Source organism: Peromyscus californicus, unplaced genomic scaffold, assembly GCF_007827085.1.
Source record: "Peromyscus californicus insignis strain IS unplaced genomic scaffold, ASM782708v3 Scaffold_12__1_contigs__length_115047231, whole genome shotgun sequence".
NCBI lineage: Eukaryota > Metazoa > Chordata > Mammalia > Rodentia > Cricetidae > Peromyscus > Peromyscus californicus.
Genome location: NW_026294413.1, coordinates 71,859,791 through 71,884,389, shown reverse-complemented (window position 1 = coordinate 71,884,389; position 24,599 = coordinate 71,859,791). Strand labels below are relative to the sequence as shown.

General features: G+C 45.1%; 2 protein-coding genes and 1 pseudogene across 2 annotated transcripts in view; 2 read left to right on the top strand and 1 right to left on the bottom strand.

Annotated features, from left to right (window-relative positions):
- Rpgrip1 (RPGR interacting protein 1) overlaps nucleotides 1-17,543 on the top strand; it is a 54,520-nt gene extending 36,977 nt beyond the window's left edge. The window contains exons 17-24 of the mRNA XM_052733297.1: nucleotides 1,219-1,400; nucleotides 1,659-1,862; nucleotides 2,177-2,315; nucleotides 5,830-5,930; nucleotides 12,601-12,793; nucleotides 14,369-14,453; nucleotides 16,489-16,619; nucleotides 17,300-17,543. Of these exons, the coding sequence (XP_052589257.1) occupies nucleotides 1,219-1,400; nucleotides 1,659-1,862; nucleotides 2,177-2,315; nucleotides 5,830-5,930; nucleotides 12,601-12,793; nucleotides 14,369-14,453; nucleotides 16,489-16,619; nucleotides 17,300-17,412 (1,148 nt within the window). The 3' untranslated portion in view covers nucleotides 17,413-17,543. The remainder of the gene's footprint in view (nucleotides 1-1,218; nucleotides 1,401-1,658; nucleotides 1,863-2,176; nucleotides 2,316-5,829; nucleotides 5,931-12,600; nucleotides 12,794-14,368; nucleotides 14,454-16,488; nucleotides 16,620-17,299) is intronic.
- A 113-nt stretch (nucleotides 17,544-17,656) lies between these two features.
- Supt16h (SPT16 homolog, facilitates chromatin remodeling subunit) overlaps nucleotides 17,657-24,599 on the bottom strand; it is a 37,511-nt gene continuing 30,568 nt past the window's right edge. Inside the window, exons 23-26 of the mRNA XM_052733298.1 lie at nucleotides 21,729-21,858; nucleotides 20,632-20,761; nucleotides 19,951-20,028; nucleotides 17,657-19,053 (exon numbers count right to left, since the gene is read on the bottom strand). Coding sequence (XP_052589258.1) covers nucleotides 18,908-19,053; nucleotides 19,951-20,028; nucleotides 20,632-20,761; nucleotides 21,729-21,858 — 484 coding nt within the window. The 3' untranslated portion in view covers nucleotides 17,657-18,907. The remainder of the gene's footprint in view (nucleotides 19,054-19,950; nucleotides 20,029-20,631; nucleotides 20,762-21,728; nucleotides 21,859-24,599) is intronic.
- Nucleotides 22,841-22,982, top strand: LOC128108123 (uncharacterized; annotated as a pseudogene).

The window sequence follows — 24,599 nt, the reverse complement described above, 5'->3', positions numbered from 1 at the left end:
GACTTGGGTGGTAAGCACCTCTTCCTGCTGAGACGTGTCGGCCTGGAACAATCTCTCCTAAACTCTGAAAGGACTCTGGGATATTATCAAGAGCAACAGAACAAAGAGTACCTGCCTTGTTTGTGAGAACATGAGCTTCAGCTCTGAGCAGCTGCACAGTCAAAATTTCCAAGGAGCTTCAACCCGCAGCCCACATCCCATACCTCTGTCTCTGAAAACCTTATTCTAAACATGGTGTCTTCTGCCTTGAATCCCAGGACTTGGGAGGCAGAGCACAGACTGAGGTACATAGTGTGTTCCAGGCCACTCAGGGCTGTGTGGTAAGACCTTGTCTCACAAAACAAAACAAAACAAAACAAAACAAAACACCGGAAAACAAACAAAAAAATCTTCTATGCTCCCTAGTACTTGCCTTTGTTTAAAGACTTGTTTCCCAGTTCATGACGAGAGATCTAAGCAAAACTCAACACTCCCTTGTAATCTGATTGCTATTAAAACATTAGAGGTGACCATGGGAGATGACAGCAAAGGCAGACTTCAGTGGTCCTGAGCTGAGCTCTGTTCTACCTTCCTTATTTGCTTACTCGCGGTTGTGGGGGTACACCTAGGAGAGGCTTAGTCTGGCTTCTGTCCGGAGAGAGTTGAGGCAGTGATTTCTAGACTTTCACTAGGCAGTATAGTCAGGATAAGCGGTGTCGACCGTATTTAACAAGATTCTGAGTGCCCTTGGGAGTGTGTGAGGCCTCTCTCTGGCCAGTATCATAGTTCTTTACAAAACAAGATCGGACACCTCTGCCTGAGAGGAGAGGCAAGCCACCTACTAAGCGCCTATCATTCAGGAAAAAGCCACTTTGCTTCTTTTCTTGGTACCACTTGCATAGGTGGTAGTTTTCTGGAGACGGCCACAGCATAATAAGTACTCAGGGACAGTGAAGATGATTCCATCACAGTCACCATGACAGGCAAACTGCATTCCTCTCCATGCACATTCTGAGCATCTCTTTCTGAAACTGGGGCATGCCTGTCTTCCCCTGTGATACTCTTGCTACACTGTTGTTTGGTGTTCATTTTGTATATGTTATGAATTTTAATGTATGTGAATAAATGACTAACAAATGCAATGAATTTTTAAGTGGGAAGAAATAGAAATAATGCTCATAAATAATCACTGGCCTGTCTCATGAGACCAGGTGTGACCAGTTTCTCTGTGTCTCTAAGGTGATTTTAATCTCACGGACTCTTCGGAGAAGTCCAACGGATCTATCAAAGTGCACCTAGACTGGGAGTCTGACTACCTGCCCCCAGAGGTCCTGGAACCGGAAGATGAGACAGAGGAGAAGGATACCAAAGACGACTTGGAGGCCTCAAGCACAGAAGAACAGGCCCCTCACCTTCCCCAGGTAACTGACTTCTTAGAACTCCCTGGACAGCGGACCTCTCTACACATGCTGCGAAGCCAATTGGAGAGAATAGTCTCAGGGCTGGAGTAAAGGAAATTCCTTCTATGAGTACCATGTGTAATCACATATAATCTAGAAGCTCCTGATGGAGCAGATCATCAGGCTTTCCTGTGTCGAGGGGCAAGGGCAGGGGAGAAGGCAAACCAGCTGTTGAGCTGCTGTCGTTGAAGGCTGTCTGTCTCTGATTCATCTACTCAGGACCAGATGGCATCTACAGAGATTCCCACCGAGGATGGTCATTATCAAGTGAAGGGAAAATCCTCTCCAACAGCAGAAAGGAGGGAAAAAGAACGTCAGATTGCATGCTACTCAAGAAAAAAACACAGCAAAAGAACAAATGTCCAAGGCAAGAACCGAATGGAATATCTGAGCCGTAATATCTTGAATGGGAACACGCTGCAGGTAAGCCCCCAGAGACTCCGGAGAGCAGAGCACATGCGGCCATCAGAGGGGAGGAGCAGGGAAGGCCGGAAGGCCACAGGGCCTCCAAGCTGCTTCCACATGCGTTTCTAAAGCCCCGATGTTTGCCTTCTGTCAGTGTAACTTAACCCAGCACTTTAATGCTATGCACACTGTAACTGAGGCTTAGAACACTGACACTACGCTAAGCATTTCTTTAAAAGGGCCTGAATTTTTAAAGTTCAGAAAGGCTAGCATTGAGAAAGAAAGGTAAGATGTTATGCCACTCACGTAACACTACTGTCCTTGCTCTGAAGCAGGTGCACTACACTGAGTGGAAGTTCTCAGGGCTCAAGACGTCTGAGGATGATGGCTTTAAAAATCAGGTCAAGAAAGTGAAAGTGCCGTTATCCCATTCAGCACTGAGACAGGAGGATCCCTCGTATCCTGTAAATGGTATTGTCTTTCTAAGATCTAATTTTTCTATTTCACAATTTAATTATTTTCTTTTTATAGTATTTATTTTTATTACTTTTAATTATGTGTCAGTGGCTGGGTGGTGGTGGCGCACACCTTTAATCCCAGCACTCGGGAGGCAGAGGCAGGCAGATCTCTGTGAGTTCGAGGCCAGCCTGGTCGCCAAAGCGAGTTCCAGGAAAGGCGCAAAGCTACACAGAGAAACCCTGTCTCGGAAAAAAAAAAAAATTATGTGTCAGTGTATGTGTCTGCTGGTGGGTATGTGCTTGTGAATCCCGAGTACAGGTGCCTGTGGAAGCCAGAAGCGTGGAATCCTCTGAAGCCTCCTGATATGGGTGCTGGGAACTAAACTCAGGACCTCTAGAAGAATGAGTGTTCCTAACCACTGGGCCATCCCCCCAGCTCCTGAATTATTTTCTAAAATTATTTACTGATTTTTATGTTATGGTGTATCTTAGTTACTTTCCTATTGCTGTGATAAGACACTATGACCTGGGCAACTTTTTGTTTTGTTTTGTTTGTTTGTTTGTTTTCCAAGGCAGGGTTTCTCTGTATAACAGCCCTGGCTGTCCTGGAACTCACTTGGTAGCCCAGGCTGGCCTTGAGCTCACAGAGATCCGCCTGCCTTTGTTCTCAAGTGCTGGGATTAAAGGCGTGTGCCACTATGCCTGGCTGACCTAGGCAACTTACCAAAAAAAAAGTTTGTTTGGGGTGAGTCCATGACCATCATGGTGGGGAGCATGGCATCAGGCAGGCAGGGATGGTGCTGGAGCAGTAGCTGAGAGCTCACATCTTGAGACACGGTCATGAGGCAGAGAGAAACACTGGGAATGGCCTGAGTCTTTTGAAACCTCCAAGTTGTCCCCAGTGACACACCTCCTCCAACAATTCCATACCTCCTAATCTTTCCAAAATGGTGTCACCAACTGGGGACCAGTCATCCAAACCTATGAGCCTGTAGGGACCATTCTCATTCAAACCACCAGACAGTGATAAACAGTTAATGGAAAATTAGTGTTTCAGTTCCTCTTTCTTATGTTACAAGTGTGAGAAATTAGGCCAATTCAGGCTTGAATTCTCAAAGGAAATTACCTTTCTATACGTTTATAGCTAGCCTGCTAGCAAGCAAGCTTAGTTTCCTAGTACTTGTAATATGTTAAGTTTCCCTAGAGCTCAGTAAATAATGTCTGCAAAGACATTGGAGGGTTGTTACTGGTTCATTTGTGAGGTTGCGATTCATCTAACCTAGAGCCAGGCTGGGCTGGAGAGACGGCTCATAGTTAAGAGTCCCGGCTGCTCTTCCAGAGGACTCTGTGTTGACTCTCACCATTCACAACCATCTGGAATTTCAGTTCCAGAGAACTGCATATTCCTTTCTGGCCTCTGTGGACACCAGACATTCATTCACATAGTATGCAGACATATATGGAAGATTACATCCACATGCATAGCATAACATTTTATTTCTCATATTTTATGCATGCAAATGTGTTTTCACATATGTCTATGTGCCTCATGCATGCCTCAGAAGTCAAAAGAGGGAGTCAGGTCTCTTGGAACTGTAGTTACAGGTAGTTGTGAGCTGCCATATGGGTGCAAGGAATTAAACCCAGGTCCTCTGCAAGAGCAACATGTGCTCTTAACTGCTGAGCCATCTCTCTAGCCCCTTAATTTTCTCTTGTGTGAGACCCTGCATCAAAAACAAGATGGAAGTAGAGAACCAATTCCAAATAAATAAATAAATAAATAAATCCTTTAAAAAATGTTATATGGAGTAATTAAAGTGGGATCCCCAGCTCAGGGACTGGTATTATCCACATTTAACGTAAATTTTAGCCTAGGCTGTGGATGATGGTGCACACCTTTAATACCTACACTCAAGAAGGAGGCATAGGCAAGTGGCTTTCTGTGAGTTCTAGTCCAGCCTGGTCTATATGATGAGTTCCAGGCCAGCCAGGGTTACAGAGTTTCTAAAAAAAAACCCAAACTAAAACACTAGGGGAGGGGAAGTCTTCCCATGTCAATCAGGATAATTCCCCACAGAGAAGACCAAATGTCCATCTCTCAGGTGATTCTGTCTGTTGACAATTAACATTAAAAATCACAAAAAAAAACCAAAACAAATAAAGCAGCCAGGCGGTGGTGGCGCATGCCTTTAATCCCAGCACTAGGGAGGCAGAGGCAGGCGAATCTCTGTGAGTTCAAGGCCAGCCTAGTCTACAGAATGAGTTCCAGGACAGGCTCCAAAGTTATACAAAGAAACCCTGTCTTGAAAAACAAAAAAAAAACAAAAAACAAAACAAAATCACATGTGCATGTTTTTTTTCGAGACAGGGTTTCTCTGTGTAGCTTTGCACCTTTTCCTGGAACTCACTTGGTAGCCCAGGCTGGCCTCGAACTCACAGAGATCCGCCTGGCTCTGCCTCCCGAGTGCTGGGATTAAAGGCGTGCGCCACTACCGCTCGGCCACATGTGCATTTTTTTTTTTTTTTTTTTTTTTGGTTTTTGGAGACAGGGTTTCTCTGTGTAGCTTTGCGCCTTTCCTACATGTGCATTTTTTTAAAAGAGAAAGCCCCATGTAGCCCACACTGGCCTTGAACTTACTATGTAGTTTAGGATAGCCCTGAACTCCTGATTTCCCTGCTTTTACTTCTTAAGGGCTGAGATTACAGTCACACACCATCATGTCTCTTTCTCTACTATAGTTTTAGTTGAAGGAGTCACAAAGATCTACTGCAGCAGAAGGGCACATTCATTCCTGAGAAGAGTGTGGCAGTCACATGTGAGATGAGCAGAGGGTGGCAATACATATGCACACACCACATGCACACACAGACGCGCACGCGCGCACACACAGACGCATAAAGATGCGCACACCACGCACACACCACATTGCTTGCTTTTCCTTCGTGGTGTTGTTTTCTTCAAACCCCTAAAGAGATTAGCCTGCCTGCCTACTTTCTTTCATTTTTATATACATTTTAATTTTTTAATTTTTATTTTATGTGTATGTATGTATGTATGTATGTATGTATGTATGTATGTATGTGTATGTATGTCTATGTACCACATGATACGAGCTGGCCACAAAAATCAGAAGAGGGTGTTAGGCCTTCCTAGAGCTGGAGTTACAGATGGTTGAGAGCTGCCCTGCCAGCACTGGGAATTGAACTCAGGTCTTCTGGAAGAGGAGCCGGTGCTTGTAACTGAACCATCTCTCCAGCCTATACCTTCCTTTCTCTTCCCTTCTCCCCCTTTCCCTCCACTGCCCTTTTCTCTCCTTTTTTCCGGTCATCCTTTTCTCCCCACCCCCACCCCCTGCCCCCCGAAATGTACCCTGTGACAACAGACTTCTGAGTGAGTGAACCTTCGAAGTGCTGAGTTTGATTCTGAAGTAAACGCGATCAGGTGGGAACTGGTGTGGGCACTGACTTGGTGTGGAGTGGAGGAGGTGTTTTGAAAGTGTTCTGCAATGTAGCCTCTCCTCTGGCAGACCAAGCATCCTCTGGACAAGCTTCTGAAGCCAGCGAAACACAAACCCCCGACAGTGATGACGTCATAGTGACACCCCAATCTCAGATGTGTCCTAAAGCTGTAAGTACCTGGGGTGACCCTGGCCTGTTAGAGAAGGGTCGCTAGTAGCAGAGTGCTTAGTGGCTACACATGCGAGATTCAAATCCAGGTTCAAAAAGCCCGTTGAGGAATGCAAGTTGCGTGAAAAGCGTTACCTGGTGAACAGGGAGTCTGTTGCTACAGCGATGGAAGTGTTTTCTTATCTTGATGTAAAGGGCAACCGAGTGCAGCGCTTCTCTGTCCTGTTTGGATCCCTGGCCACTCATGTCCTTCACTGTGGCCTTGTTCACACCCAGATCAGTTGAGGCCGTTCTTCAGGTGAGCAGACTTCCTGTAGGAGATGGAGACCGCAGGAAAGGAAGGGATTCTTCGTGAAAGGCTCAGAGAAATGCTTTAGTTTCTGCAGTTTTTGACCCTACCCCCCTCCTTCCTTCCTTCCTTCCTCCTCCTCCTCCTTCTCTTCCTCCTCTTCCTCCTCCTTCTGACAGGTTCTCTGTGGTGGTTTGAATAAGAACGGCCCCCCCATAGGCTCATATATTTGAGTGCCTGGTCACCAGGGAATGAACTGTCTGAAAGGATTACAAGGATTAGGGGGTGTGGCCTTGTTGGAGGAAGTGTGTCACTGGGGGTGGGCCTTGAGGTTTCAAAAGCTCATGCCAGGCCCACTCTCTCCTTTTGCGGATCAGGATGTAGCTCTCTACTACTTCTTCAGCCCCACACCTGTCTGTTGCCAGGCTCTCTGCCATAACGATAACGAACTAAGCCTCTGAAACTGTAAGCAAGCCCCTAATTAAATGCTTTTTTTTTTTTTTTTTTGGTTTTTCGAGACAGGGTTTCTCTGTGTAGCTTTGCGCCTTTCCTGGTACTCGCTTTGGAGACCAGGCTGGCCTCGAACTCACAGAGATCCGCCTGCCTCTGCCTCCCGAGTGCTGGGATTAAAGGCGTGCGCCACCACCGCCCGGCTAAATGCTTTTTCTTATAAGAGTTGCCTTGGTCCATGGTGTCTCTTCACAGCAATAGAAGAGTGACAAACTAAGACAGTCTCACTATGTAGCCACGCCTGGCCTGGGAACTCAGAGATGCTCCTGCTCTGCCTCCTGAGTGGACTAAAGGTGTGCGCCACCATGCCCAGCTCATTCCTTCCTCCTAACTGATAATCAATATCCAATTAGAGTGGTACATCACCTTTAATTTAGACAGCAGTCTACTGGGTACTGTTGATGGAACTTTCATGCTGGATTTCATTACCTCACAAAAATCCTCGCAGTTGCTCATTCTTTTTCCAAGTGATTATGGGATGCTCCTCTTAGGGGCGGCTCGGTCCCTTTCCTTGTTTTCTTTGAGACAGAAGTGTTGATTTTAGCAGTGCTCTTACCCTGCGAAGAAAAGTCACGGAACACAACAAAGCCCACTAACAGGAGTTTTATTAAGGAAAGGAGAAAGGGACAAATGTGTTCAGGCCTGCTGAAAGGTCATGTGAAGAACAGGGGGAGGGGACATGGGATCTCCCTTCTAAGGACCACCCCAGCATGCCCACACAGCCCACGTGGCTACTCTACGCATGCGCATAGATCACGTGGTCATGCCGCACACAATTTACGGGACCGCGCAGCGCATGGGTTATGTAGGATATATATCCTGGAAAGGACTAGGTGGAAATGACTGAGTGTCCGGCTGGGGCATGGGCGATCATGGGGGCGAGGCTGGAATTCCTATCATTAAGCTCACACCAAAGCCTGGGCTTGCTTCAAACTTTTGTGTGGCAGCCTGGCCTAAGCCTCCTGAGTTCTGGGATTACAGGCATGAGCTACCCATACTTGTTTGACTCCCTGTACTGGGTAAGTTTTGTCAACTTGACACAAAATAGAGTTGTCTGCAATGAGGGAACCTCACCTCAATAATTTCTTCCATCAGATTGGCCTGTGGACATGTCTGTGGCCCATTTTCTTCATCTCCTGCCCTTAGTTTAGGGTTGGTCAGTTTGAACAAAGACAGGGAGGCTGATGGGTCCAGAGTTTTGAGCTAAGCATGCCATGATCTAGCCTTGAACTTGCCTGGTGGGCTATCAGCAGAAAGCTCCTGCTAGGGGGAGAAAAAGCCCACCAGGCCTTCATTTTAAGCTGGTAGGCTTTTCTTTTTTCTTTCTTTCTTTTCTTTTCTTTTTTTTTTTTTAATAGAAGCATTTAACTGGGAGCTTGCTTACACTTTCAGAGGGTTAGTACATGAACATCATGGTGGGGTATGGCAGTGGGCTGGCAGGCATGGTGTTGGAGAAGCAGCTGAGGGCTTACACCTGATCCCTGGGTTGCAGGCAGAGAGAGAGAGAGGCTTTTGAAATCTATAAGCCCACCCCCAGTGACACATCTCTTCCAATAAGGTCATTCTTCCTAAACATTCCCAAACTGGGGACCAAGCATTCAAACATAGGAGCCTATGGGTGCCGTTCTCATTCAAACCGCCCCATCCCACCCCCTGGCCCCCATAGGCTTGGAGCCGTATCATAACGCAAAAATGCATTTAGTACAGCTTCAAAAGTCCCGATACTCTATCTTGTCTCAACAATTTCAAAGTCCAAAGTCGAAGGTCCCTTCTGAGACTTAAGGAAACCTCTAACTATGGCCCCTATAAAAGTAAAAAAACAAATTACGTATTTTCAGCATACAATCGCGTAGTATATAGATTGTCACTACCAAGGGAGGGATGGGGTACAGTATGGAAAGACTGGACCAAAGCAAGACAGCAGACCTGCAGGGCAAGCTCCATGTTCTGTATCTTTATGCCTGATGCCAAAGGGCTTCTTAGATGGCTCTTCATACCTCCCACTCTTTCCAGTTTTGTTGACAGCAGCACCGTTTCTTCCTCGGGCTGGCTCCACACCCTGTCTGCCGCTCTTCTTGGCTCAGCTGTGCTATGGCTGTGGCATCTCCAGCATCCTGGGGTCTCCAGGAGAATCCAGGCTTCACCTTGACAGCTTCACACAGTGGCCTCTCTAGACTTGGGTACAGGGACTCCCCTGACACAGGCCTGGCCTCAGCAGCTTTCCTTAGCCGTGGTGGAAGAGTCCATAGCCCCCTTCCTTTATCCTTCTTGACTCTAAATCCAGAACTACACGGCGGAAACGGCCAAGTTCTGCTGCCTTGCTGCTAGGCCTTTGACTCAGGAGAGGAGGGTGAGGAAGAAGCTACATGCTTGCCGTCTTGGAAGTCTGACATTTTTTCTATCTTGCTGTGGCTCCTCCCCCATCTATCTGCCCTAAGGATATGTGTACCTCCTAGTCCTTCAACACTTGCCTTCAAAAATTTCCACTGCTTTCTGAGCTAGATGGGAGAGGGGAAGGAGGAGGACAGTTAGAGGCAGGGCTACAGAAAACAGGCAGTAGACATTCAAGGAGAAATGAAGGGACAGGAAGTCCATCTTAGTTGATAGACTCCTTATCCAGAATGCATGAAGTCCTGGTGGTGGTTCATGCCTGTGATCGTCGCACTTGAAAGATGGAGGCAGAAGGAACTGAGGTTCAAGGTTATCTCCACTCCACAAAGAATTCAAGGCCAGCCTGGGCTAAAAGGAAATGATGGCCTTTGTACTAAAGGTAAGGAAGTCAAATAAGTGATTTGAGTACAAGGCTGGAGAGATGTGTAAATATTAAATAAAAATTTAAATGACATTTATTTATTCATTGTGCGCACCTGAGCGTGTGTGCCACTACATGTGTGTGGGTATGAGAGTACAACCTGCAGGCGTTGGGGGTGTGGTCCTTCTCTACCATGTGTGTCCCGGGGATTGAACTCAGGTAGCCAGGCTGGGCAGCTAGCGCCCTCCTTTACCTGCTGAGCCATGTCACTGTCCCCTCCCCCCGCCCCTTTTTGTTGTTGTTGTTGTTAAGAACACAGGTTGATGGAATACAATACAAGAAGTGTCAGACTGCGCAGGAAGGAGAATACTACCTGTAGTAATGTCTAAGTCTTACTGCAGCAGCAGCAGCAGCAGCAGCAGCAGCAGCAGCAGCAGCCTGAGGAGCTATGGCACAGACCTCATGTAGGCAAAATCAGGATCAGTGGCTTCAGCACAGCAAAGAATATGAAGCTGACTGAAGTTTGTTGAAGGAGAAAGGGACTCAGGAAAGGAATAAAACAGAACATGGGTGTAGGCTTCTCAGAAGAGTCACAAGCAGGTGCCTCCCCCCCGCCCCCAGACAGGGTTTCTCTGTGTAGCCCTGGCTATCTTAGAACTTGCTTTGTAGACCAAGCTGGCCTTGAACTCACAGAGGCCCACCTGCCTCTGCCTCCCAAGTGCTGGGATCAAAGGTGTGCGACACCCACCTCCCGGCTCAGAATATCACTGAATAACAAATTCACACCAGGCATCAGTTTCAATAGAAACAATTTCCCAGACAGTCATACTTTCCTTGACAGCCTTGTGGGGGAGAGCAGAGGTTCTTTTATTCCAGTGTCGATCATTGATATTAACTCTCAAACCACACATTATGAATTACTTTAAAGATTGTAAAGGGTCAAGAGGCCACAGCAAAATTCAAGACGTTTCAGAGCAGAGAAGCTGGTAAACGACACCGATGGAGCCTCTGTGGCTGTAAGGTGACAAAGCTCCTGGGCGTCTCTGACAAGTGCCCTGGCTGCTGCTGTGGAGTCAGGCCGCACTGTGGGGTTGAGCTACAGCAGTGAGGTGAAGGACAGGCAGATGCATGGCTGACAGGTTCAGGAGGGTGACAGGCTGACAGCAACTGAAATAGATTGGTCGCCTCACACAGCAGGGACCAAGCCAAGCAGAAGCCCCTAGGACAGTCTTCGGGAATTCGGGAATTCGTAGCCTGCCAGTCCCCTGACATTTACATCAGGCTGTCAGATGTCAGAGGACGGGTGGGACTTGTCCTTCCTTTATGGGGCTCAGATGCGAGGGCTACGTTTCCTCAGTCTGGCATTTCTGATAAATCCTCGGGCCTGGTTTCATGACCTGCTTTTAATGTGCTCATGTGCTCCTAGAGAGTCAGTTTTCCCTGATAAATTTATATATAGGGTGGCTTCCTTTCTATCCCTTATCAGTCTGTGCCACGTGGGTAGTACTGGACAGATGGTGCCAGTCACGTGTCCACGAAGGTGCACAGTTGTCTTTCAGCCTCAAAAATGGAGTCTCTCAGGGCCGGGGCCTACCTGAAAAACCACTGTTTTACACAACGTGGAGAAACTCAGAGTGAGACACAGGCCAGTCTCAACCGCCGTGGTCTAGTCTGTTGTGTCCTTCTCTGTTGCGTTTTATCTTTAATGCTTTGTCTTTCCTTTTTTTTTTTTTAGATTTACTTTTATTTTATGTGTGAAGGTTCTTTACCTGCATGTATGTCTGTGTACCACATGCATGTCTGGCGCCATTGGAGGCTTGAAGTGGGAGTCAGGTGCCCTGGAACCTGTGGTTACGGGCAGCTCTGAGCCCTCATGTGGCGGCTGGGAATTGAAACTGAGGCCTCTGGAAGAGCAGCCAGTTGATCTTGACCTCAGAGCCATCTCGCCTCCCCTCTAATCTCCCTTAGCGTAGTCTTTCATTTTGAAAAGTGGTAGTGAGGAAGAAAGAAGCCAATGGTTACCTTGTGTGAGTCACTGAGAAGAAAACGGCAAACACGTCGTTTTGAAGAGGCAGCCCACGTGACCGGGATGCAGACTTGTTGGGAGGCTGCGCCCCCCGCTACATTTCTCTAAAGACGCAGAAGCTTCACTTGCTTCTGGAAAGAATCGGCAGGGTAGGGGCTGGTGCTTGGGCTTACAGACCCTCCCCGGTGGAAGGGTACCAGGGCTTGATGTTGGCTGGCTGCCACACTGCAGGAGGGGCTTGTGTTCATTTGTCTGCTTTTGGAAACTAGACATATGCCAATCTTCTAACCGACAGCTCTTGTGCCACTGTAGACAAAGAACAATGAAAAGAGAGGATGGTGTGACAGTGATTTTGAAATGGAGCTGAGGCAGAGCAGATGCTGTGGTGTGGCCTGGTGGCCTCCTCTTTGGCACGTGTCTAAGTTGAGCTCTTTAGTGACTGAAGCTGCTGTTAACTCACGGAAAAATGCTGGTGTGGGCTTCATTGAGAAAGCAAAAAATCCATCTTTTCAGAAATCACTTTTCTTTATCCTTTGTATGTGTGTGCGTGTGTGTGTGTTTTAATTTTAATTTTTTTTTTTCAGACAGGGTTTCTTTGTGTAGCCTTGGCTGTCCTAGAACTTGCTCTGTAGACCAGGCTGGCCAAGATCTGAGATCCACCTGTCTGTGCCTCCTAGATGCTGGGATTAAAGGCGTGTGCCACCAAGCCCAGCCTAGTGTGTGTGTGTGTGTGTGTGTGTGTGTGTGTGTGTGTGTGTGTGTGTGTGAAAGATAAGATCTCATTACACAGCCCAGTCAGGATCTTCCTGCCTGGGCTTCCCCAGTGAACCTTCACCCCCAGCTTCTTCATTCTTTGTGGAGAGAGCCAGGAAAGGCTGGCTTGGAGTAACGACTCGGTGGGAGATAGAAACAGGAGTCTCTTTACAAACTTCCCAGTGACTCTGGCAGTTTTGTCACGTTATCTGTTGGTAACTGCTCTGCCTGTGAATTGCCAGTAAATGACGTCCTATAGTGTGCCATGATGAGTTTCTAGAGGGTATCGTGTTAACACTGCAGCCCCATTAACCTTTAGGAAATCAATATTTCCATCTCAGGATTCAGAGAAGATGTGCATTGAGATTGTCTCCCTGGCCTTCTGCCCAGAGGCTGAAGTCATGTCTGACGAGAATATACAGCAGGTGTATGTGGAATACAAGTTCTATGATCTACCTCTGTCTGAGACAGAGACTCCGATGTCCCTGAGGAAGCCGAGGGCAGGAGAAGAAATCCACTTCCACTTTAGCAAGGGTGAGCTCCCCTGCATGGTGAGTGGGCACAGGAGGCAACCAGACATTTGTTGGGATCGGAGCTACTCTGGGTTTCCAAGATGGAGGTGAATCCACTCATTTCCCCTAGTTATCGTATTTACCAAAGAAGTCTATGCATATGGCTTAAAAAATATCAAGTAAGCCTGAAAAACAGATTTTAATTAAGCAGTCATTTATTCTACAGTGTCTCTACAAATCACTCTTTCTACTCCTACCCCATGACTGAACTCTCTGTAATGGCTTTTTAACTTTTTTGGCTATTTTTTAAATTTACTAATCTATCTAAATACTATTTGCACTGTAATTCTATGATAAACTAATTGTAGATATTCCTATCTCAGATAAAAATTTTAAGCTATGCTACTCTACATCCATGTTCTTCACTCCCACACAACTGGATCATAACTTTTATTATTTCTGTTATTCTAGAATAGATATTAACTCTTGCAGTGCTATGTCCCTTCCTCTGCGTTAGCTTTCCTTCCTGTGACATTTGTTGCCTGCCTCTGCCTCTAGAGTACTGGGATTAAAGCAAACACTGCCATGCCTGGTGTGGTTTTTTATTTTAATAGATGTTTCTCAGTAGCTTTCACAGGAAGGAATATTAGAAGTAAATATTTTTGGAGAAAGTCAGGCATGATATCCATTTTTCTACCTTCCTATTTGATTGATACATAGCCCAATATATTTGATATTTCACACACACACACACACACACACACACACACATGTGCAGGGAGCCACAGATTGTATGCACACAGATGATTTTAGCTATTTTCTTTTAACATTTTATTTAGATTTATTTTTATTTCACACCTGGGTATTCTTCCCACATGTATGTCTGTTCATCACATGCATGCAGTTCCTGCAGAGGTCAGGACAGGGTGTTGGAATCCCTTGGAAAGAGTTACAGATAGTAGTTAGTCACCATGTGGGTGCTGGGAATTGAACCTGGAACCTCAATGCTCTTCACCTCTGAGCCACTTCTCCAGCTCCAATTTTAGCTATTTTCTTTTCTTTTTTTTTTTTTTTTTTTTGGTTTTTCGAGACAGGGTTTCTCTGTGTAGCTTTGCGCCTTTCCTGGTACTCGCTTTGGAGACCAGGCTGGCCTCGAACTCACAGAGATCCGCCTGGCTCTGCCTCCCGAGTGCTGGGATTAAAGGCGTGCGCCACCACCGCCCGGCGCTATTTTCTTTTTTTAAGACAGCATTTCTCTGTGTAACAGTCCTGGCTGTCCTGGAACTTGCTTTTGTAGACCAGCCTGGCCTTGAACTCAGAGATCAGCCTCCCCAGTGCTGGGATTAAAGGCGTGCACCACTATGACCAGCTCGATTTTAGCTATTTGCAGTAAAATCTTATGAAACAGGGAGCCAACCTGTAGGCCTCCTTTGCCTGTTTGCTTTGTATCACTGTAGGATTTATCAGTCATGAGTCCTGTATGCAAATAGCAATACAATAGCCTTTCCCCGTCTAGGGCCTCTTGTACACTAGGCAAACACTGTACTATGAGCTACAGACTCATCCCTCTACTCTTTGGTTTTCTTTTACCTATCAGTGATAGACCTGGACCCAGTGGAACAACAAGGCAGAAGACAGTTTCTGTTTGCCATGCTGCATGCTCAAGATCCTGATGCGGGATGGTAAGCCATTTCACATTGACAGTGCAGATATTCAGATAGGATTTACAAAGTTTGAGGTTAGTTTTGCGCTAATGCTAATACTGTAATAATTTTTCTCTTGATGAATCTCCTATCTACTTGAGTCAACTTTATGTATCTGACTGCCCATTCAGTTATTTTAGGTTTAGTTTGTATTTCACCTGTGGCAGGGACTTGTGTGGGGGTGACAGCAATGATAGGAATCCTGATAGTGTCCTACATGGGGCAGACAGAACATTTGGATATTCTAAGGTCATTTAACGAACTTCTCACATACACAGCAATGATAGGAATCCTGATAGTGTCCTACATGGGGCAGACAGAACATTTGGATATTCTAAGGTCATTTAACGAACTTCTCACATACACAGAAGTACTGTGTGCACACCAATACTGTGCCATTCTAATACCCATCTTATACCTTTTTTTTTTTGAGATGGTTTCTCTAACAGGCCTAGCTGTCTTGGAACTTGCTTTGTAGATCAGGCTTGCCTCAAATTCACAGAGATCCGCCTGCCTCTGTCTCCTGAGTGCTGGGATTAAAGGTGTGAACCACCACTGCCCGGTTTATACTTGTATTTAAAAAAATACTTTAAAAATTGTATGTGTGGGGTTGGAGTGATGACTCAGCAGTTAAGAGCACTGGGTTGCCCTTTCAGAGGACCCAGGTTTGATTCCTAGTATTCACACCACAGTTCACAACCATCTATACCTCTATTTCAGGGGATCCAAAGCCCTCTTCTGGCCTCTCACAGGCACCATGCATGTATGTGGTGCACAAACACCAAGTTTTATAAACTTTTTACTTATGTGTATGGGCGTTTGTCTGCCTGTCTGTTTACCTCTTCCTTTGGCTGTTAAAAAACCTTGCTTTTCTTTACTCTCTTCTACTTGCTGTTGGATTTCAGTTGACTTTGCCTGTGGTGTCTGGACCAGTATGGTACAGCAGACAGCACCTTGTGTCAGAGCAGCTTTTGAATCTCAGCTCCCACTTCTGACTCTGTGGTCTTTGCTGTGTTGCTTGAATGCTCGTTGAAGAGTGACAGAAGTTATCCACAGCACTTGATCTTGTCCCTAGCCCACAATAATGCCAGTACCCTGGCTTTCTGTAGACTTGGGGTCTGAAGTCAGTATACTCCTTCAGCTCATGGCCAGTGTGCTGCTCTGCTTCAGGTAGGGGCATGATCTTTCAGAACTTGAGTTTTCAGCCCCATTCCTGCTGTCTCATCACAATTAGCAGCACTTGTTTTTCGAAGATGAATGTAAGAGCCAGGAGGGACAGCAGACTTGCAACCATAGCACTTGGGAGGTGGAGTCAGGAGGCCAGTCTTGGATAGCTATGTAGTGAGTTGCAGGCCAGCCTGGGCTTCATGAGATTGTCTCAAAAAGGCTGAGGCAGGTTAATGGGTAAAAGTGCTTGCTTCCAAATCTGATGGCTTGAGTTCAATCCCCAGGATACACATGGTGGAAATAGAGAACCAACTCCCAAAGGTTGTCCAGACTTCTACGGATGCCTAACCCTTCCCCAAAATGAGTCCTGACTTCTGGCTCCTTCGAAAGGAGGGAGGCAGGGAATGGGATTCAGATTCAGGGAAAACACTATTATTTGTGATTACCTCTCCATTTTTGTTTTATGTGTATGGGTATTCAGCCCGTGTCTGTGTGCCACGTGGAGTGCCCACAGAGGCTATCAGATCTGCTGGAGGGTTAAATGATTGTGAGGCAGCAGGTGGGACTAGAGTGATGATTGTGAGGCAGGTGGGTGGGTGCTGGGAGTCAAACCCAGGTCCTCTGGAAGAATAGCCAATGCTTTATTCCCTTAGCCACCTCTCCAAACTCCATGATTACTTTTTTTTTTGGGGGGGGGAGGGGGTTCACTTTGTAAACTAGGCTGGCCTTGAACTCAGAGATCTGCCTGCCTCTGCTCCGGAGTGGGATTACACGTGTTTGTAACTTTAACGGTATCTTAGTTTGAAAACAGGCTGAATTAAATGGATTCTTCTTCATTTGTTTTCAGTTTAAAATTTACAGTGGTAAGTGATCCTCTGGATGAAGAAAAGAAAGAGTGTCAAGATGTCGGCTATGCGTACCTTGAACTGTGGCAGATACTTGAAACTGGAAGAGATGTCCTGGAGCAAGAACTAGAGAGTTAGTAATACAGTTCTATACTTCTTAGTTCCATTCGCTCAGGGAAAATACCCACTCATGTGTAACTTTAACCTGTTGACATCATTATCTGTAAAGTTGGTGGACAAATGCTTTTGAAGTCTTTCCCCAACAGCTGTATGTATTTCATTCTGGAACATGTCTATGCTTGTCTAGACTCAATCCCCGTAAGTGGAGAAAAAAGGTCTATTTTGTTTTCAACGTTTATTATGTATGTGTACACAGGTGTGAATCTCAGGGGACAATCTGTAGGAGTCAGTTTCTTGCCTGCCACTATGTAGGTTCTGAGGATTGACCTGCTGTCTGGCCAGCCCTAAAAACCCTTTCTTCTCTATTCTGGCTTATGTGCTCCTTAGGTCTCCAAAGCACCTTAACCTTTTCCTCATGTGTGTACATCACATTATAATGGTTTCACTTTCCTATGAAATGAGGCAGGTAACTCCTATAATTGGAGCCGGGCGGTGGTGGCGCACGCCTATAATCCCAGCACTTGGGAGGCAGAGCCAGGCGGATCTCTCTGAGTTTGAGGCCAGCCTGGGCTACCAAGTGAGTTCCAGGAAAGGCATCAAAGCTACACAGAGAGACCCTGTCTCAAACAAACAAACAAACAACGTGTGTGACTGGAACATGCTACTGTCTAACATCTTCATCCTATTCCACAGTTGTGAGCCCCGGGGACCAGGCCATCCAAATTGGAAGGCTGAAGGTCTCCCTTCGAGCAGCTGCTGCCCTCCATAGCATTTACAAGGAGATGACTGAAGATTTGTTTTCATGAAAGAACTACTCCACTCTTAAGATTTGAGGGAATCACAGGGAGAGTCTCTTATAAAGTAACATGCTATGCCATAAATCTGGTCTCCTGTGCTATCTGCTGTTTCTCAAACTAATGGTGAGGCTTACTGCCACCAGTGAACTTCTGTGGTACTAGTTGGATAAAGGCATTATGTTCTAACACCATAACACTTTAGTAGGCAAGACTTCATTTCAGGAACTGCAAAGAAATGGCCATAAAAGACAAATTTACAAAAAAACAAAACAAAAAAAATCCCAGTTTATTTATCTTTTAGTTCTTCCAAAATTCAAAATATCAAGTCCTACTGCTAAGGAGAGAAAACAAACAAACATAAAATCTGAGAAGCCCCTTCTCTTAGTCACAGCAGAGGAGGCGAAGTGGGACAGGTGGATGCAGAGCCTGCAGGGAGGGCAGCAAGAGAAAGTCCCCAGTACTTCAGAGCTGATCATCAGAAGTGACCAACACAGGGTGCCGCAGAGAAAGTAAAGGCAGGAGCAGCAGAGTCCAGCCTTGTGGGTGTGCCTCCTTCCAGCGTCTCTTCTTGTCAAGATACGTTAGGCCAACATGCCTTACTCTCTTTCAGATCTGTGTAGAGTCCTTTGAGCCTCCCTCTAGATTCCACCTGCAGAGTATACAGCACGGCCATTCTTCCTTAGATGTCTCAGAAGAGACAGTGGTGACTCTGCCTTCGAGCACTGTACCACAAGTGGACTTGAAGGGAGAAAAGCCCAGCCACGGAGTGCCAGTGCTTATGTCTTCTGAGGCAGCAGAAATGCCCCAAAAGTGCATGAGGCAAGAAACCAGGAAAACTTGAGACGAGCCATCAGCCAGCCACTCTGCCTTTAGCTCAGCCATGGTATACCATGATCCTTAGCAAAGCCCAAGAACCTTTCTTGAGAACTTCAGATCTGGAACTTAAAGGGACCGAAGGAGGACTGAACCTGCGGGGCCAGAACCATGCTTCAGCTAAGTATGGTGGCTCAGGGCTGTAATCCCACCAGCACTTGGGAGGCAGAGCCAGAGGGATTACAAGTCTGAGGCCAGCCTGGTTTACAGTGACTTCAAGGTTAGCCATGGCTACATAGCGAGACTGTCTCAAAAAGCCATGAAAAATAAAAATGCAAAGAAAAAAGAACCATAGTAGAAATAGTTAGTGGTCAGTTTATACCACTGTCCTGGTAATTCAGCTGTGAACACCAGAGATAGCTTGTCAGAAGAGAACAAACGGTATCAAGGGTGGGAGGAGCCTCTGCCCTTCAACATGGCCTCCCTTGCCAGCCATCGGAACGGGGCCGCTGGCACGTGTCCTGGTGGGCCTGCAATTCCCCGAGTAGCTTGGTCCACACAAATGGCCCCTAAACCCATAAACACATACGGCAAAACGTCAACAAAATCAAAAGGAAAAACAGTTTCTAAGTCATGTCGGATTTTTAGCAGTTGTCTGCAGAGAGAATGGAGCATAGGACCAAGGTTCATATTACTTTCTCTTTTTCTTGGGGGGTGCAGAGCTGTGTCTGGAACCACGGTTTGAGCCACGGCCTGAACTATGTACAGATGCCTTCCTCTTCCGGCTCATACTTCGACTCTGTTCTTCTTCTTCCTCATAACGGCTTTCACGGTCCGCTAAGCAGAAGGCAGAGTAATTCGTTAGCTTAACATACCTACTATTAATGGATAGCATGAGCCAGTATGTCAATGTGAGTGTTAATCTTCATTTAGTCAGTTACTGGTTATGTGGCCTAGACAAGTGCTCAATCTTTCGGAGCCTGAGTTTATTTACAAGGAGAATTAAAAGGCTACCTGCCCAAAGCACTTACCACAACGTTAGGGATACAGCAGCTAACACATTGATTTTAATTTTTAATAATTTCTATTTGGGGCTTGGCTTTAGAGTAGTAACACCAACTATACAATATTCCTAACTGTAACTTTCTGACTATGGGAATCACACTTCTGTGCACACTGAAAAGATTGAAGAGATGGAATCAAGTCCACCTGGAGCCTATGGACACATTCTAGATCTTACCTCTCCCTCTGGTCAAGTTCTACCCGTGGCTGAGATTTTGTTTTATATATATTTATGTATTTTGTGTGTCTGTGTGTTTGGGGGAGCACACAGGGCAGAGGTTGAAATTAGCTGTCTTCCTCAACCGCTCTCCATCTTAAGAGACAGGGTCTGGGACTGAACTTAAGAGTCCACTAATGGGGTAGATGGGTCAGCCATTAACCCCCAAGGATCCTCCTATCTTTGCCACCCCAGCGCTGGGATTACAGGCATACACTGCTGTGTCCAGTTTTTGTGTAAGGGCTCTAGGAACCCGAATTCAGGTTCTTAAACTTGAATGGCAATCACTTTACCAGCTGAGCCATCTCCCCACCTCCCACCCAAACAATTCTATAGAGTTCTTTTCCAGTTCTCACTGGCTCCTAACATTAACACCTCAAGACAAAGAATGGTGTTAGAAATTTGCACATAAATTAAATGAATAAATCACCCAAAACAACAAATCTTAAAATAACCTTTTCGAGCTTCTTCTTCTAGCTCATCCCAGTCCTTCCCGCTTTCTTCTTCACTGCCCAGAGATTCCTTGGAATAGTCTGGAAAAATATTGATTGCACATTAATCATGTAGAAATATAACAGAATGTAGAATATTTTCCTTTTTAAAAAGCAATCTCTAGGAGTGGTATCAGATGAGGAAGCGCTCTCTCTCTCTCGCTTTTTCGAGACAGGGTTTCTCCGTGTAGTTTTGGTTCCTGTCCTGGCTCTCATTCTGTAGCAGGTTGGCCTTGAACTCACAGAGATCCGCCTGCCTCTGCCTCCCCCAAGTGCTGAGATTAAAGGCGTGTGCCCGGCGTGTTTTCGACTTTAAAATGTATTTTCTCTGTGTGCAGGTGCATTGGCCTGTGCATGTACAGAGGAAGGTGTTTAATGCCCTCTTCTTCACCTTATTTCCTTCCAACAGGGCCTCTCAGAGAGCCTGGAGCTCCTGTTTGTTTGCTTTTGATTTTGGCCAGGCTGGTGGCCTACAAGTCCCCGTGGTTCTCTTGTCTCTGCCCCCCATCATTCCCTGGTGCTATTACAAGGGAGTTTGTGGCTGGCTTTCTACGTACATGCAGAGGATCCGAGCTCAGGATCTGTAACAGCAAGTGCTGTTACACACACTGAGTCATTTCTCTAGTCCAACAAATACTCTCTAACCTGATTCTTCTGCTTCTGATGAATAATCTTCATCACTGTCCTCTTCTTCCTCTTCATAGTCATCCTCAGAAGGATTAAAAGTCTCATCCTCAATCTCAGACTCAGAGTCTCCTTCCTCAGCATCACTTCCCTGGTGAAGTACAGAAAGAATAAGACCCATTTACGACTTTTATCATATTTGCCTTATTAACAAATTGATTGAATGTACTTAGTACACTAGCATTTCATATATAAAAACAAAACATAAGAAACTCAAATGACCAAGAGAGATAAAGGACTTGTCTTAAAATTAATTTATTAAGGTATACTTATTAGACTCTGAAACAGCCAATTCATCTGTGGAAATTAATGACAGAAACACACTTTATATTAATGCACTATGCCAAGGAGGGCTCTATTTAAAACAAGTTTTTAATTAAAAAAAAATTTTTGAGACAGGGTCTCACTGTGTAGTCCTCATCTGGCACTCGCATATAGACTAGGCTGGTCTTGAACTCACAGAGACCTACCTGCTTGCCTCTGCCTTCTGAGTGCAGAAATTAAAGGTGTGCATCACCACACCTGGTGACTATTTCTTTATTATTTATGTTTTAAAGATTCATTTCTTTATATTTGACGTGTATAGGAATCTTGCTTGCATGTATGTCTATAAACTGGGTGTGGCAGTACGGTCGCCTCGAATCTCCTGGAACTGGAGTCTGATGGTCATGGACTGCCATGTGGTTGCTAGAAATTTAACTTGGGTCCTCTGGAGGAGCAGGCAGTGCTCTTAACTTCTCTTCAGTCTCGGGAGGACTATTTTTAAAATACTTTTTATAATAAGCCTCAATTCCATCTCCTCCAAACACTAGAAACTCTGTGAGGAATAATTTTATAAATTCAAAGAAATGTGGGCAATGACTACCAATCCCCAGTGAATTAATCATTTACCTGTAAAACTAACCTAAAGAAACATTAATACTGAGTTATGATTTTAGCTTCTCTCTGCTGGTCAGGTCCTTTATGTGCTACTTCTCCGTGTCATTCTCTTAAGTGCCTAACCGACCTCAGGCAACACTGCATACAAAAATAAAACAAGAAACCCCACACTCACGCACCTCACCCTCAGGTTCCAGGAATGACCAGCCACCTTGTTCGAAGAAGCCCTCAGGGTCATCAACAATGGTCTTCATGATTTTAGTCCAGTTGAGGGATTGTACTCCTTCTGTGTACTTTAGGTCACAGGAACTAAAATGACATTACAAAATCAGAATCAAACTGTATTTTCTGACAATGTCAACTGTCATTATGACTTTTAGCTTTCACTGGGCATGCCTCAAATGGCTGGTATTTGAATTCCCAGAGCACTGACACTCATGGCAGAAAAGCATTCCAACCCATACAAGCTTTGTTTCTCAAAACAATTCTGAGTTATTCCTTTCCCCCAGTGATTCTGTTCTTCATCTGTCTTTGTATGACTCACCCAGGCTTCCCTACCCCTTGCTGATGCCACCTTAACTTCATTCATTCACCCGTAATGAAGAAATAAGGGTAGTTTCCCCTGGCCCTTCCCCACAACATTCCTGTTTTCCTATGTGTTTTCATTTGACAAAGGCACTCTCTGAAGATGGGCATATCTTTCTAAGTATGTAAAATGCTTTCAATTTCTAAGGTGCTTACATGACTTTTTACTAACTTGTGTTATGGACTGTTACGTTAGAGTGATGACTGAGAGGAGAAAAGGAGGTCTAGAGAGATGGCCCAGCAGTTATGAACTCTTGCAGAGGACCCATGTTTAGTTTCCATCACCCACTTGGCGGCTCACAACCGCCTACAACTCGAGCTCTAGGGGATCAAATTCTCTCTTTAAACTCCATGCGTACCAGGTACACATGTAGTGCATATACATTCATGCAGGTAAAGCATCATAATCATAAAATTAATCTTAAGGGGTTGGAGAGGTGGCTCAATGGTTAAAAGCACTGACTGCCCTTTCAGAGGTCCTGAGTTCAATTCCCACATGGTGGCTCACAAACAACTTCATGTTCTAGGAGACCTGACACCCTCACACAGATATACATGAAGGCAAAACACCAATGCACATAAAGTAGAAATTTAAAAAAATAAAATAAATCTTAAAAAGGATATAGAAAAAGTAACTACAGTAAGGATAAAAATAAATGTCTGTCTGAGACCTACTAACAGAATCTGCTTTAAGCAATGTTACCTAATCGCTTCTCGGCCTTTTGGCTAAGATCAAGTGTAGCAATGTTACCTACACGAAAATTTCTACTTTCTGAATCTTATTAACCTAGGTCCTCTGCAAGAGCTCATAAATTTAATAATTTCTAAATTTTCTAAAATTTCTATCCTAAACACTAAGAAACTGTGAGGAATAATTTTATAAATTCAATTATATAATTTTTTTTTTTTTTTGGAGACAAGGTTTCTCTGTGTAGCTTTGTTGCCTGTCCTGGATCTTGCTCTGTAGACCAGGCTGGCCTCGAACTCATAGAGATCCACTTGCCTCTGCCTCCCGAGTGCTGGTATTAAAGGCATGCACCACCACCACCCGGCTTATAAATTTAATTTATTAAAAATTAATTAGTCAATTTAATTAATTAGCCTAGGTCCTCTGCAAGAGCTCATATCTGCTAAACCATCTCTCTAGACACTCCTTTTCTTTTAGTAGTAAGATAAGTATGGAGTACAGTCCTTTCCATATGGAACTAGAAGGCCACATGGAAGAACAGTTTCTAGACAATGGAAGAAAGTAGCAAGAGTGCAGTCCAGTTCTTTGGGAGATGAACACAAACAAGGTTTTGTCTCAGATCTGCTTTAGTTCTAACTGGGGCAACTCAAGGCAGAATACAGGAAATCAAGCAACACTAGATCGCTTTCATACTCAATACCACCATGTTCTCTCCACCCCAACATTCTTTTTCTGTTGTCCTCTGCTGGCCAAGAGCTGGGAATGGCTCATGTTATTGACTGCATGACTTCAGCCTCCCTGACCCTCCCCCCTCCCATTCCCTTTGCTAGATACACTGCCCTCTTGTTCTGTGAACACAGTACGAGTGACTAGTGTCACTGAGATCGTTTCTCATCTTTCCATTCACACCCAAAGAAACAAATGTATTCAGTATATAAAGCACTACTGTAAGTAACCCTTCACTTCCTAGTGTTTGACGCTTAAAAGCGTAAGTAATTTCTTATCTGGTGTTACTGTACTTTCATTATAGATTACCCTTTGATAGTGATTAATTTTGTAGACGATATTTTAATAGCAAGGTAAGACTAAAGGTTGTGCCTGGTGACTTGGCTATTAGTCTAGCTGGGGAAAACAAGACTGTAACCTGAAACAATAAGGTAGTGGGTGGGGGAGGGAAACAAATCCAACCAAGGAGCAGTAATATACAAGCAGGTGACATCACTCCTCCCCAAATCATCAACCCTTATGGCCTGTAGTGAGTGGATTAGATGAAATTTCAGAAAAAGAACACAGAAAGCAAAGACCACTTAAACTCCTAAACAAATTCCAAAAGAACACTATTGCTGAAGGAAATAAGAGAATATAAGCTATGAAAATATAAGCCATGGGGCAAGAGAGATGGCTCAGTGGTTAAGAGCACTGGCTGTTCTTCCAGAGGATCCAGATTCAATTCCCAGCACCCACATGGCAGCTCACAATTGTCTGTAACTCCTGTTCCAGGGGAATCTGACACCTTCACACCAATGCACAGAAAATAAAGTTAAATTAAAAAAAAGATAATATAAGCTATGAAAGAGGAAGTCCATACAGAGAAAAACATTGAAGAAAACCAAACTGAAATCGGATACCAGAAGGAATCCTTCAAACGGAAGAAAAAAAAACCACATTCTTGAAGTCACAGATAAGAAAACACAGTATGATAATACTAAGTGAGATGGGAATAAGAAAACACCAAACGTTGTAAGATCAATTAAGTCGGACAGTGGTGGCACTCATC